This window comes from Amborella trichopoda, chromosome 12 (genome assembly GCF_054954075.1).
Source record: "Amborella trichopoda isolate Santa Cruz 75 chromosome 12, AtrichopodaSantaCruz75HAP2 v2.0, whole genome shotgun sequence".
In the NCBI taxonomy this organism is placed as follows: Eukaryota; Viridiplantae; Streptophyta; class Magnoliopsida; order Amborellales; family Amborellaceae; genus Amborella; species Amborella trichopoda.
The window spans coordinates 5,104,422-5,117,028 of record NC_142347.1 but is presented as its reverse complement, the minus strand read 5'-3'; the positions used below and the strand labels follow the sequence as shown (position 1 = coordinate 5,117,028).

Genomic DNA, 12,607 nt, shown 5'->3' with positions numbered 1-12,607 from the left:
AGTCGAAGAACACCATGCGATGGATGGTGAGGACCCATATTGACTATCATGAGGTCGTTTCTTCTAGCTGGTACAATCATCTATTTTCTTTCCCCACATTAATTGCTGAAAATGAAACGAAGTTCATCAAAATCCAAGATCTAATGAACCGATCTTAAATACCCAATTTCAAATTAACGAGTCTGTGGCTCCCGAATATTCAACTGACTGCTTATAACGTACTTGATTTTTCTTTGACAAATAAGCCAGCATCCGTTGACGTTTCCCCATAATTTGACGCATACCTCTTTGGGATAAAAAGTCTTTTTTGTGCAGCTCCAAATGTGAAGTAAGTTTTCGTATCTTATCGGTGAAACAGAATACTTGAAATTCAACAGACCCCTTTTTTTCTTCTTTCGAAATAGATGATATTTTCGCCATAAAATTCTTCCTTCTTTTTTTCCTTCTTACTTTTCCACAGAGATGGATGGATATATGACTTTGAAATCAGGAAGAATAATGCCAATCATCTCGATCTAATGCACGCAATAAGATGTTTCAAATCTTTTTTTCTAGCAAATTAATAACTAAAATCGATTGATTCGGACACAAAAGAAAGGAAATATTTCTCCATTCACGAAAGATAATAATTTGTACCTCTGAATATCTTGTCGATTCATTCCTAGATCCAATTGATGCGTCACTAAATCCGTATCATGTATCGTAGTTTAAGATGGCGTGTGTATCTATCTGTCTTTCTTCATATACACCGGATATAGTACGTGACGTGATAGAGGATAGATAAGGAAATTTAAGAGAAACTAATTCCGAATCGTGGATACATACGTATCCTTGACATACTGAAACGAGTACCATTATTGGTATCAAACCAATAGCGATTCATGCAAGCTAAATCTTCTAATCGATGGTTGGCCCAAAGAAACAATTTGAATTGAATGGCTTTATTTGTATCTGTCTCAAGATGCTTGCCCCTATCCAAAAATTGCTTACAGTTCTGTATCTTCTTCCTATTGGAAAATCTTAGATTTCTGTTTCCTTTTCCGCGACTTAGAATTCTCAATTCTCTACGCCGTCTCAGAGCTTCAATATTTGAAGGAAAAAACAAATCATAATTCTTATTGTCTCCATTCACAAACACCCTTCCGTGTTTTGGCTCTGATAAATGAATAATCGAAAAAATTCTCATCAATCTATTTTGTTTCTTGGTATCTTCGATCGGTTTGCTGCTTAATCTTATGGACCAATGAAATACTTAGGGTTTGATACATAAGAAATTGTCCATTCCATTTTATAGATAGACGAAGCGGTTCCATAGTAAATACTCCCCCTTGTTTTCAATTTTGTAAGAGGTAGATCCTTATGAATTAGCATTATATCCAACCACATTTCTCCTCAAAGAATAGAGGATATAACAACTTTTTTTGGATCCATGAGTCTAAGCAGGAGACAATCTAATTGGATGTTATTGATCATTTTTTTCTTCAAAGCCAAATAATCAATATTGAAAAAGTCAATATCTTTTCAGGAGTAAATCAAGTTCTGCTTCCTTGTTGCTCTTGGATTGCTTCTTTTTCGTACTTTTATTAATGTCAGTGTAATCCTCTTGTTCCCTACTCTTTCCTTCTCTGTACCAAACATCTAATTCAACATCTTTTTGGTTTTTTACATCTGATCCAAAATCTTATTGGTATTTAGTATCTGGTCTAAGATCTTCTTGATCCCACCATTTGTTCTCTTCCCGGTCTCGAGTCCCTAATTCCATCTATTTTTTTTTCTTGGATAATATACCATTTTATTTTCATTCATTTTTTGAGTTGAAGTAATCTTTTTCTTTCCATTAAAAAGAAGCAATCTTATGGGTATGGTCCAAGGTTTAGTCTTATATGCGTCATTAAGTAGTACAAGTTCTGGGAAAAACCAAAGCGCCAGATTCGATATGCGACGATATAGTAGTTCTTCATTCATTCCCATCCAATCAAAAAAGTTCTTTTCTTTATTTCTAGGGCTAGGGCTTTATTTATGGGGTAAATTTCTTGATAACTCGTGAGATAAATAAGATCTTTCTTATCAATCATTTGATAATAATTCGTTCCAGTATTATTCTTTTTGTTAGTATTGATCCTGAGATCCACATCAGTATTGGTATTCTTTCTAGACCAAAATTTGATGATTCTCAGATCAAAATCTTTTCTATCTGACCATATCAACGATAAACCTTTCTTCTAGATAATCGCTAATAGCTGGTCAATTCAATTGTTCATATTTATGTATGATGTGACTATGACTATGACTATATATAATTCTAATCCTTTGCTCTACGTTAACTTGTAAGAGGGATCTATAAATACTCGAGTTATTTCCAAAATTGATATATCTATATACAGATCATATCTGTAACGTTTGCTAAGTTTTTTTTTATGATTCTGCAATAAATCCGCTGAATACAAAATATGTCTCTCGTGATTAATTAATGGGTCTTTCTCATATGAATATGAATCGGTTTTTTTCGAATCCTTCTTTTTTATCATACACTGTTCATTTACTTTAGAAAGCCATTTTTGCGGGTCTAATCTAGACCATCTAGTATAAGAAAAATTGTATTGATAATTACCTATTAACCAGTTTTTCCATTCGTTCACTCCGAAATTCCCCGGTTTCTTATGTTTTGATTCGGAATGAAATATTCCTTAGATTTCCAAATAGTCCTTTATTCTATCTTTAATAGAATACGCTATGCGGTATTTAAATAAAGATCCCAAGCGAGACTTCTTAATACCAGGTTTTTGCGAGAATTTGTAAAATACATATGCTTGAGACAACGAACAATGAATCTTTGAATTATGATTCTTCTTATTAGAGATAGTGGAAAGCAGCTTCCTAGTCGAAATAAAGAGAAAGTGGATCTTTTTTTTATTCCTTTCATCAATTCCACTTTGATTTTTTTCATCATTGGTTCTCTATAATCTTTTTTGTTGATTCAAGAAAAAGTTGTGTATTGATCCTAGGGATGTTAATCATATATAGAAAGACATTTCCTAGGGATGTTAATAATAGCGCGTCGCGCGCTCTACCTTTGCTGCTTTCCTACATCTGAAGAAATTTTGGCATAAAAAAGAGATGAGTTGGCTGCTCTGGAAGCACTGATAGCTGCCTCAACTCCTTCATTTTTGAAGCCCAGTTTAAGTCTAAAAAATAGTGCATTTTACAACATATTATCTACACCGTCCATTTTCAATATTTTCATCTATTTGATTTTAACTATTTTTTAAATTTAAATTTTTATAATTAGATAAAAAAATAGATTTGAGAAAATCTTAAAAACATTTTACATCAAATTATATACCATGATAAAATTTGAAGGCGCACCTTAACCTTTACAGCTACGGATGCATCCGTATGCCAACTGCACCCTATAAATAATTGTGATCTCCTTGTACTAAAGGTAAATGTTCTCATTATATACAATATTTTTAGTATTTTATTGGTAAAAGGTATCATTATATATAAGGCCCTGCACACATGGGTGTGGAAGGGTCTCACAAGGTCATTTCTCCTTTTAGTATTTTACTTTTTTTTTTCTTTAGCTATTTTAATCCATTCCATGATCATGTCTTTGATGGGTTTTTGGGATTAAATTAGAAGAAATAGATAATATGTTATGTTATTTGTCTATTAAAATTATTTTAATAAATTCTCCAAATAAAATAGAAAAAAATTGTGGGTGAAATTTTTGTTTTTTTTGGTAGTTCAACAGGGATTTGGAGAATGGGGCCGAGGTCGATGCTACCTAAGCCCAGTTAAAGGTCGATACAGATTGAGATTGGTGGGTGGATGATCTAGGTCTATGTTACACCTTCAGAATTGCTTGATTTATGTCATTTCTAAATTTTTATCATTATTCCTTTTTTTTGTTTCTTTGTTATTGGACCCAAAGACTCGCCCGAGTTTGCCATGGTTTTAGAACACTGGGTGAATTGATGATGTTTTGCAAAATTTTATAGAAAAGGAATCCTCCTGAGCAGGTGTCTTGCGACGACGGGTGTACTCCACTCTACCGTGGGAGTCGACTATGATCTCCAACACAAAATATTTCGTCATTTCTTTTCTATGATATTGTTTATTGTTATTGTCTGGTGGTAATTTTCTTTGTCAACACCAAATAGGAATTTTATGTTCTTAAGAATGCAGGTTGAGACATTTAAAGAAGGGGAGTGATATTATGTCACCGTATCATTATAATATAATGAAACCAAGCACAAAGGAAACGAGATCTTGATCAAGTACACAAAAATTCAATCATATTTCATTGAATTGAGATGGGACATTACAAGCCAAAATACACCTGACTTTATATCAAGGGAGAAAAATGGATAAATACATGCGAGAAAATTGTGAATACACTCATTTCCAGAATGAAAGGGAGAAGAAAGGAAACAATAAAGTGAATGAGAGGATCATGAAACATTCATCTAGCTTGGAAATTAAGGGTGCGAATGGATAAGGCAAAGACAAGGGCGAAGAGGATGGCATAGCCAACAACAACACAGGCAACCCAAGGCAGCATGTCATAATCAAATCCATATGAAGCATTGAGGAAGTCGCATAGCGGTACGGGGTTGCCCTCGGCCGTGAGCAACTGCTTTGTCACATTTCCAAACTGAGACACCATCAAACCGTAAAGTGTCCAGGCGACGGGACACCCCCAGTAGTACCACCTCCACCAGCCGGGGATGCTCTGCAAACATGGGAATGGCCATGAAGTTCTCACAAATGATCTATACATTGTTATGGAAGTTGTTATCTCTATTTTGCTAATGTCATAGCATTTGACCTTTGTTTTTTATAAGTTAATTGGAAAGAACTTAGAATTTAGACTTCATTCGACATAAGTTTAATGAAAGTAATAAAGAGCCATACAAGGAAGGCTTATGTGGTCCTCTATTGGAGCTAACCTATACAACATGATATTTTGAAGGAAAAAACATAGTTATGTTGGCTGGATTGGAATCCTAGTTTCAAGAAAATATGAAGCAATTATATTTTAAATTAAATAACCAGGAAAACGAAAGATGTGTAATTCACTTACAGTGCGTGGGAGCAAGAAGCCAGTGAAGAGCATCCATACACCATAGAATGCAGAAGAAAGAATGGAGGCAAAAGTAGCATTGGGAGTTAAGGCCACAGTCGTCATCCGGCAATATGTGTAGTAGAGGAAGGTAAAGAACATGAAGAAGAAAAACCACAAGAACTTTGCCAAAGTGAACTCGAATCCGATCATACAGTACACCACCACCCCATATACAGCTGTTTGTACAAACACATAAGGCAGTTCCACCAAAACCTACAAACACAATTTCACTTTCATTGCCATTGCCATCAAAAGATATACCTGTATTTTCTTTTTATCAAAGTTGTGAGTTGTTGAATTTGTTTCATACCTGAGCCAAGGCATATGGAAGGGCTGAGAACATCCCAGCTGCTCTCTCCCTATAGAATACACTTCTCTCTATGTCGACCACTGGCTGAACTGAAGATGCATTATTCACCCCGAGGAAGAGAACCGCAGAGAACATGGAACCCATCGCATTGAGGAAGTCTTGTTGCTGCTCTCTATGTTTTGACCATTCGTGCAGCACAGTGAGGTTAGAACAACAGTGAGTTGGAATGCATGAAGTACTAGCATGGAAGGCAATATAAATATCTATCTTGCACATTCTTGGTTAGGTAGTTTAAGAAGACATTCTCAAGTGCTAGTTTTTATAGTTAAATTTTAAGAAAAAGCTTTGGAAAATTTGAGAAAAATGGAAGCATAAAGAAAATTGTTAAAAAAAAATTTGAAACTTGCGAGACAATTCAATCATAAATTTTTCTGTTGGACCAGAAATGGAGAAAGAAGAGAATGCTTACATCTTGCTTCCCATGTCCCAGAATATGCTGCCAAACAGGAGGGCGGCTACCAGGGTGAAGAAGAAGCGTACTGCATTGTATTGAGGGTTTCTCCAGTAGGACCAGTGTTGCTTCCAGAGGCAGGCCACAGCTTGCACCATGAATGGCTGTGAGAATTGGGTCTCGAAGTGTAGGTCTTGAGACCCTCGTGTTGGCTTGCTCAACTCCTCAATCAATGCCATATTCCTCCTACAATTATGGGGGAAGTAGTAATCTTAAGACGAAACACTAAAATTTCCCAAGGAGATCAAAAGGGAGGATCGCGAGTGACTTCATCATAGAGACAGAGAAGAACTAAGGCAACTACTCACTCATATAGAGGAGAATTGGCATAAATGTTAGCGAAATCCTCCTGAAGTCAATTCTCAGAGGCTATGGAGGTGACCTCTAGCATCCAAGTTGCAGGATTATATCCTGAGGTTATCTCGGGGACACCTTCGATTGATTGGAAGTAGTCGGTGAGTTGTTGTGAGTTCGTCCCCAATGGGCCTGCGTAGATAACTTGTCCTCCTCGTTTCATCAAGAAGAGCTGAGAACATGAAAATTTGTTTGTAGGATTACATAGGAACGGATGGATAGAACATATTAAAGGCAGAATTCCTAAAACTAAGTATTTGTTTGCGTGCGTGTGCGCGCGCACGCGTGAGAGAGTACATACCTCATCAAAGGACTCAAATATGTCAATGCTAGGTTGGTGTATGGTGCAGACGACCACGGTGCGGCCTGTGTCCACTGTATTTCTTACAGTCCTCATGACAATGGCGGCTGCTCTAGCATCGAGCCCCGAGGTAGGCTCGTCCATGAAGATGATGGAGGGGTTGGCAATGAGCTCGACTCCAATTGTCAGTCTCTTCCTTTGCTCTGTGGAGAGGCCATTGACCCCTGGCACGCCCACTAGAGCCTCCCTCAGGTAGTTCAGCTCCACCAGCTCCATTACCTCCTCGACAAAGGCCTGGGTATCACAATGATAAATTTCTAGTTACTTAGACAAAGCTCCATTTTTTATAAGAAAATACAACTCCGTAAAAGAAACTAGAATTTGACCCTTTATTGTAGAAATATTTAGAGATTTTGTACCAGGATTAATTTCACTGCCCAAAATTAAGTCGAGGGAAAGGCCAATAGCTAATTTAGCAGAGATCCCAGTTAGATATTTTCTGTCCAATATAGTTTGGAAGATATGGAGTTGATTGAGGAAAAATTTCGAGCACTATAGTCTTTCTTGTGTTGGACCATTGAACAATCCTAGATGCTTTAAATGGAGAGACAAAACTCTTAATACTTATTCCTAAGGGTGCAATAATCGAATTTGTTCTACATTGGTGTGCTTTGCTTGGTGGTTAGGATAATAGGGGCTGCAACACATTGTCCAAGGTTCAAATCCCATTGCCGAACTTCCAAAAACAAGACAATCAAATTTGGAATTTGAGGAGTGTAACCTTTCGAGTGTGCGATTGGACATCAGCTGGGAGTCGCAACCAGGCAGAGAAGAGGAGCGACTCATGGACAGTGAGATTAGGGGAGTGAATATCATTCTGCTCACAGTAACCAGAAATACGGGCAAAGGTCTCTTGCTTCTTTGAGTAGCCAGAGATGGAAATGGATCCTTCAATGTAGCCACCAGTCTTACGCCCGGCAAGGACATCCATGAGTGTTGTTTTCCCTGCTCCGCTCACACCCATCAGGCATGTCAGCACGCCTGGCCGGAAGCTTCCGCTCACCCCTTGCAACAATTGCAATTGGTCTTGTTCTTCCCCATGAGCCTTCATTTCCTGCACACCTAGGCCTTTCAGTTCACTATCTTTTTTTTGGGGGCTATCGACATAATTATCATCAGGATCATTTTAGTATCCACTATTAACTGCTACTACTTCTACCATTACTACTAGTAAATTGGGTCAAGAAGATCTTGACATACGGCTGGCATGTCGACAAAGTACTTGATCTCCTTGAAGGCCAACGCAAGCGGTTTGAATGGTAGCACCATTCCTTTCTTCTGTTTCATTCCAGTTGTTGTTGTAGAGTCTCCTACAAGGAGAGAAACACATGACAAAGAGTGAGACCTTTTAAATTTTTCTGGGTAAGTAATAGGATCCAAACTACACTTTCAATGTTGAGAAAACGAGCCTATCTCCCTCTATGACTTCTCTACTTACCAAATACTTTTCCATTCAGATGTCCATTGACCTTAATTTGGTCTTCATGCTTCCCCTCTGATGTATCCTCTGTGATAGATGCCTGAGGCTTCCCAAGAGCTGCATAATGAAACAATTTACGTTTTTTTCCCATTAACTTCTTTTCATTTCGATCAATTAACAGTAGAAACAACAAAAGGTGAAATTGAAATGTTGTACTCACGGTCAAGATACTTTAAGGCTAAGGGGTAAAGGATGTTGAAGAGGACGTTGCAACCCATGAGAGCCCCAATCCCAATCCAATACCAATTTGCTTCAGTGAAAATCCCTCGAATCTTAGCTGGCCTATGTGGACACCATTCTATTGCACATGTACAAGATAGTTAGCTACTTCCTCCATGCACTCTTTTATCCTAATCTACATGAACCAAAAAAGTTTTAAAGGGATTTTTTGCGTATTTCATGTTAACCTGTATCCATCTATTTGATAGGAACTCATTTACAGCCACAGCATTCTGAGCATACATGAGAGGAGAAGACCAGTATCCCCATTTCCACCAGTTGTAGATGTCCTCTGCCAAAATTTGGATAATAATTTATTTATAATGGTGTGCATACTTTTGTAATATAAACTAAAGCAAAATAGCGCAGAGACAGTTACAATATGAACATTGTACATAATCAAATGTTACTACATCCATGATACATTACCTCTTGAGACAATGAAGCCTCCCAAGACAAATATCACCAATAGCGCAAATGCTCCAAATGTGTTAGAAATGATTTGGTTTCGACCTAGTGCCCCGATAAAGCGGAAGAGAGACAAAGACATCTGATGCAGGTTGAATAGCAAAAAGAATTGCCTAAAGAATCTGAAAACAGGAAAACCATAGGCAATTCATTGTCAATTCTAACATTACAATTAACAAAAGAAAGACAAAAAGAGCAAACAAAATTCACAAGATTAATTTAAATTAAAAAAATAAAATTCATGAGCTTTGGTAGGGCAGAGGAGGATGAATTAACCTGCTCGGGTTCGGTGCTAATCCAACTGAGTAATAGGTTATAGCTACCCATACGAAGGACTCCAGTAAAGAGATGGGTATCCTCATGAGAAATGTGGGGAGAGTATAGGCCCAAGCAGGGAAGAACTTTGCATCTCTTTGCTTGTAAAATACAGACAGCTTCACTATCGTCATTTGCAATTCTGCTAGACCATTAAACATCGCGTTCACGAGCCCACAGAACAAAACTCCCATGTACTTGGACCCATCCCATAAGGTCTTGTTTCCCATCTCTGTGCGGAGGAAGACTGTCGTAGTCATGGTAGCGACAATGGCTATCTGTGAAGAGCAATACAAGGTCCATCAAATGAATGATTTTCATAGATAAACCGTATGATTCACCAGCTCTTTCATTCAATATCAAGGGAAAGAGAGAGAAACCATTAGTATCCTCTCTCTGTTTCTCTATCTGTCCTCCTATATATCTATCTAAAATGAAACCAGAGGAAGAACATAAGAGTGAATGGTTGGACCTGAATAGCTTTGAAGATGAAGATGAAGGCACTTCTCTTCATAAGGAGCACTTCTCTATCAAAGCAAGCCTTGAAGAGCTCCATCTTGGTTAGGCCATACTTGTTTCTAACTAGGGCGGCAGGGTGGCACTTGGACTTGTCATAGGGCACCGAGAGACCAGATTGCATCTCCCTGCCGACATGGAAGGACTGGAATGCATCTGCAAATTCTTGTACTGGGATATATCTGTAGCGTTGATTCTTGTCGAACCAGTATTGTTCTTGATCCTTCCTTGATGTCACCTGTCAAGTGAGAGAGAGAGAGAGAGAGAGAGAGAGAGAGAGAGGACCTCTTGCAAGAAATGAGAGTGGCAGAAGATATTAGGAATTACACTGATTCAAAATTTTCTAGGTGTCCTACAGTCCAGTTTTTTGTTATTAAGGTATTGTTCAGTGTTCAAAAATTCAGCTGAGTACACGGTTAAAGCTCAGGGTAATTGAGAAAATAAAAAATATGATAATTTTATTCGATAGTGAATCCATGTATAAATCCTGTTTGTGTGATTTGGATGTATGACAATGATCTGTGAGTTTTTCTTGCTCGATTTTCATATTTTCTAGGAATTTGGCTGAAGTCCAGGGGGTCAAGGTGGCTAGGCACAACAACATAATGTCTTTAGTTCTGTTCATGCCACAAGTAGGGGATCCCTTCCCCACTGAACTACCCAAAAAGAAAGGTTTTATATATATATATATATATATTTGAATTATTCTGAATATCTTAAATTTTAAATGAATATTTCTATGTCCCTGTTTTATATATATATATTAGATTATTTTGAATTTTTATATTGTTTTTAGTTTAGTTTGAATTTTTCCCTTTTTTTTTCTTTTTTTTGGGTTTTTTAAGGGCTCTTTTATCTGTGTGCACTACTTACACGTGGTCACTTGGACTCATTTGAGTAATTCAGCTTCGGCTGTAGCAATAGCCAATTCCGGGGCCCATGCCGAGTTCCAAAATATTGGAACTCTTTAGGTTCACAAAGTGTTGAATCATGGATACTCATCTCTTTAGTAAAAGTAGATTAACCACTGGATAAAGTTTTATGTTTAAAAGCAAAATTAGTTGAGTTGAAAGCTATGAGAATCATTCACGGTTCATTTGCCATGTTTACCGTAAGGCTAATTTGGTGGTCGATGTTCTTGTCAAAAAGGCTACAGCTTTTGCGGAGGCCACCACTTGGCACTCTAGGCCTCCAAATGTTTTTAACCTTCCTTTATTTCATGATACAATTATCTTATTGTAGGGTTATAAGATAGTACGATATAATTTTTTCTATCTTTTATTAATGAAAAATGGATAGCGGGCTTTCTTCCTGATTTACCCAAACAAAATAAAAGTCATGACTCGTAGAAAGACTATAGTGTCTGTAATTAGTTTCGTTGGCTTCTCAGACACATCATTGGTTTCTCAGTCCCTGTGGTGCAAGATTCTAGATTGAAAGTCATTCTATATGTAGACTGTAAACTCTTAGACGGATACAGAAGGTTGCCTTAACAATAGGACGGGTTAAGTGAGAATGAGAGGCAATTGAAACTCTTGCAGTAAGAGAGAGAGGTTTTACCTCCTGCAAGAAATCGGCCACTCCTTTCCTTTCGGGACATCGGAATCCCATCATGTGGAAGAAGTCGCGAATTGATTCTCTCGGTCCATGGTACACAACCTGTCCCTCACAGAGAAGGATGATGTCGTCAAAGAGATCATAAGTCTCCGGTGCCGGTTGCAAGAGAGAGGCAACAAGGCTTCCAGAGAAGACATGAACAAATTGTCGGAAGCAGTTTACGATTTGGAAAGTGGTGGAGGAGTCGAGCCCTGTTGATATCTCGTCCATTAACAGAGCAGTCGAGGGCCCTACCATCATCTCTCCTGTCGTGACACGTTTCTTCTGACCGCCTGATATCCCCCTCCTCATGTCGTCCCCGACCATGGTCTCCGAGCACACCTCCAGCCCAAGCAGCTGCACACACTTCCTAACGTAATTTTCTCACTAAAACATCTCATTCTCTTTAACATATCCCAAATATGCTAATCTAAATTTGAGTTGGAGGGAGAAAGGGAGAGGAGAGTGTCTTATTTGGGGTGCCAAACCTTAAGTATATAGTCGGTCAGGATGCTTGATTTTTGTCCTTCCAATGCAATTGCCTACAAAAGAAGAAGAAACAGTGGGTGAATTGAGACTGCTAATACCATGACTTCTTTTTGGGTTAGGTCTGTTTCATTGCTATGTTACCTTCATGAAAAAATCAATATCAGGGTCTGGTTTTATGGACTGATCCTTCTCTCTCCTTGAAAGCTCCGCAAGAACGGCTACAAAAACCAGTGGCTTTTAAGCAGAGCATTCCAACAAAATCAGCAGCAAAAAATAGAGTTTGTTAGAGAGAGACGAACCATATCTGTTTCCTACGCCTTGGCATCGAGCAGAGAAATCCATGGTCTCTCGGACTGTCATCTCCCCAATGTGCAGATCGTTTTGGCTGATGTACACCGACGTCCTCTGCGGCACAAACTCCCTCATACTGTGCCCATTGTACGTCACCTTGCCCGAAACCTGTCAAAACACACCCAAAGAACTGAAGTTTCTCTCTTTTTCTCTCTAAAAAGTGCCAAATTTTGGAGATGAAATTGTAGGAAGAGTGAACCCACCTTGAGGCTTTTGTCCAATTTTCCTGCGAGAGCCAAGAGGAGGGTGGTCTTTCCAGCCCCTGGAGGGCCTAGTAGCAGGGTCATCCTGTCATCATACCAACACACATTGTTTGAGAGAGAGAGAGAGAGAGGGAGAAAGACAGAGAGAAGTAGTTTTGTCTATCCACCTTCCAAGTTTTATCACGCCGGTAATTCCCTTGAGAATTGTCACGGGCTTCTTCTTGCTCTTGAGCAACTTCAGGAAACTCATAAAGCTCTGCCAACAACATGTCGCTCTTAAGTGAATATGAAATTGAAAGCACAGGT

At 38.3% G+C, this 12,607-nt stretch overlaps 1 protein-coding gene and 1 pseudogene across 2 annotated transcripts; both read right to left on the bottom strand.

Moving 5' to 3' along the window:
• Positions 1–4,281: 4,281 nt before the first annotated feature.
• Positions 4,282–9,899, bottom strand: LOC148779390 (ABC transporter G family member 39-like; annotated as a pseudogene). Its single transcript, XR_016046438.1, has 14 exons — positions 9,619–9,899; positions 9,108–9,424; positions 8,793–8,953; positions 8,552–8,655; positions 8,305–8,416; positions 8,134–8,201; positions 7,865–7,942; positions 7,386–7,718; positions 6,659–6,898; positions 6,258–6,475; positions 5,908–6,135; positions 5,439–5,610; positions 5,087–5,341; positions 4,282–4,735 (listed from the first exon to the last, which is right to left on the bottom strand). The product of XR_016046438.1 is annotated as an ABC transporter G family member 39-like (transcript).
• Positions 9,900–10,911: 1,012 nt separating this feature from the next.
• On the bottom strand, positions 10,912–12,385 carry LOC148779389 (pleiotropic drug resistance protein TUR2-like). The gene is made up of 5 exons (XM_088854441.1): positions 12,302–12,385; positions 12,047–12,206; positions 11,889–11,965; positions 11,747–11,800; positions 10,912–11,615 (listed from the first exon to the last, which is right to left on the bottom strand). The coding sequence occupies exons 1-5, from the start codon at positions 12,383–12,385 to the stop codon at positions 11,103–11,105; spliced, it is 888 nt and encodes a 295-aa protein (XP_088710567.1). The 3' UTR covers positions 10,912–11,102.
• Between the last annotated feature and the right edge of the window lie 222 nt (positions 12,386–12,607).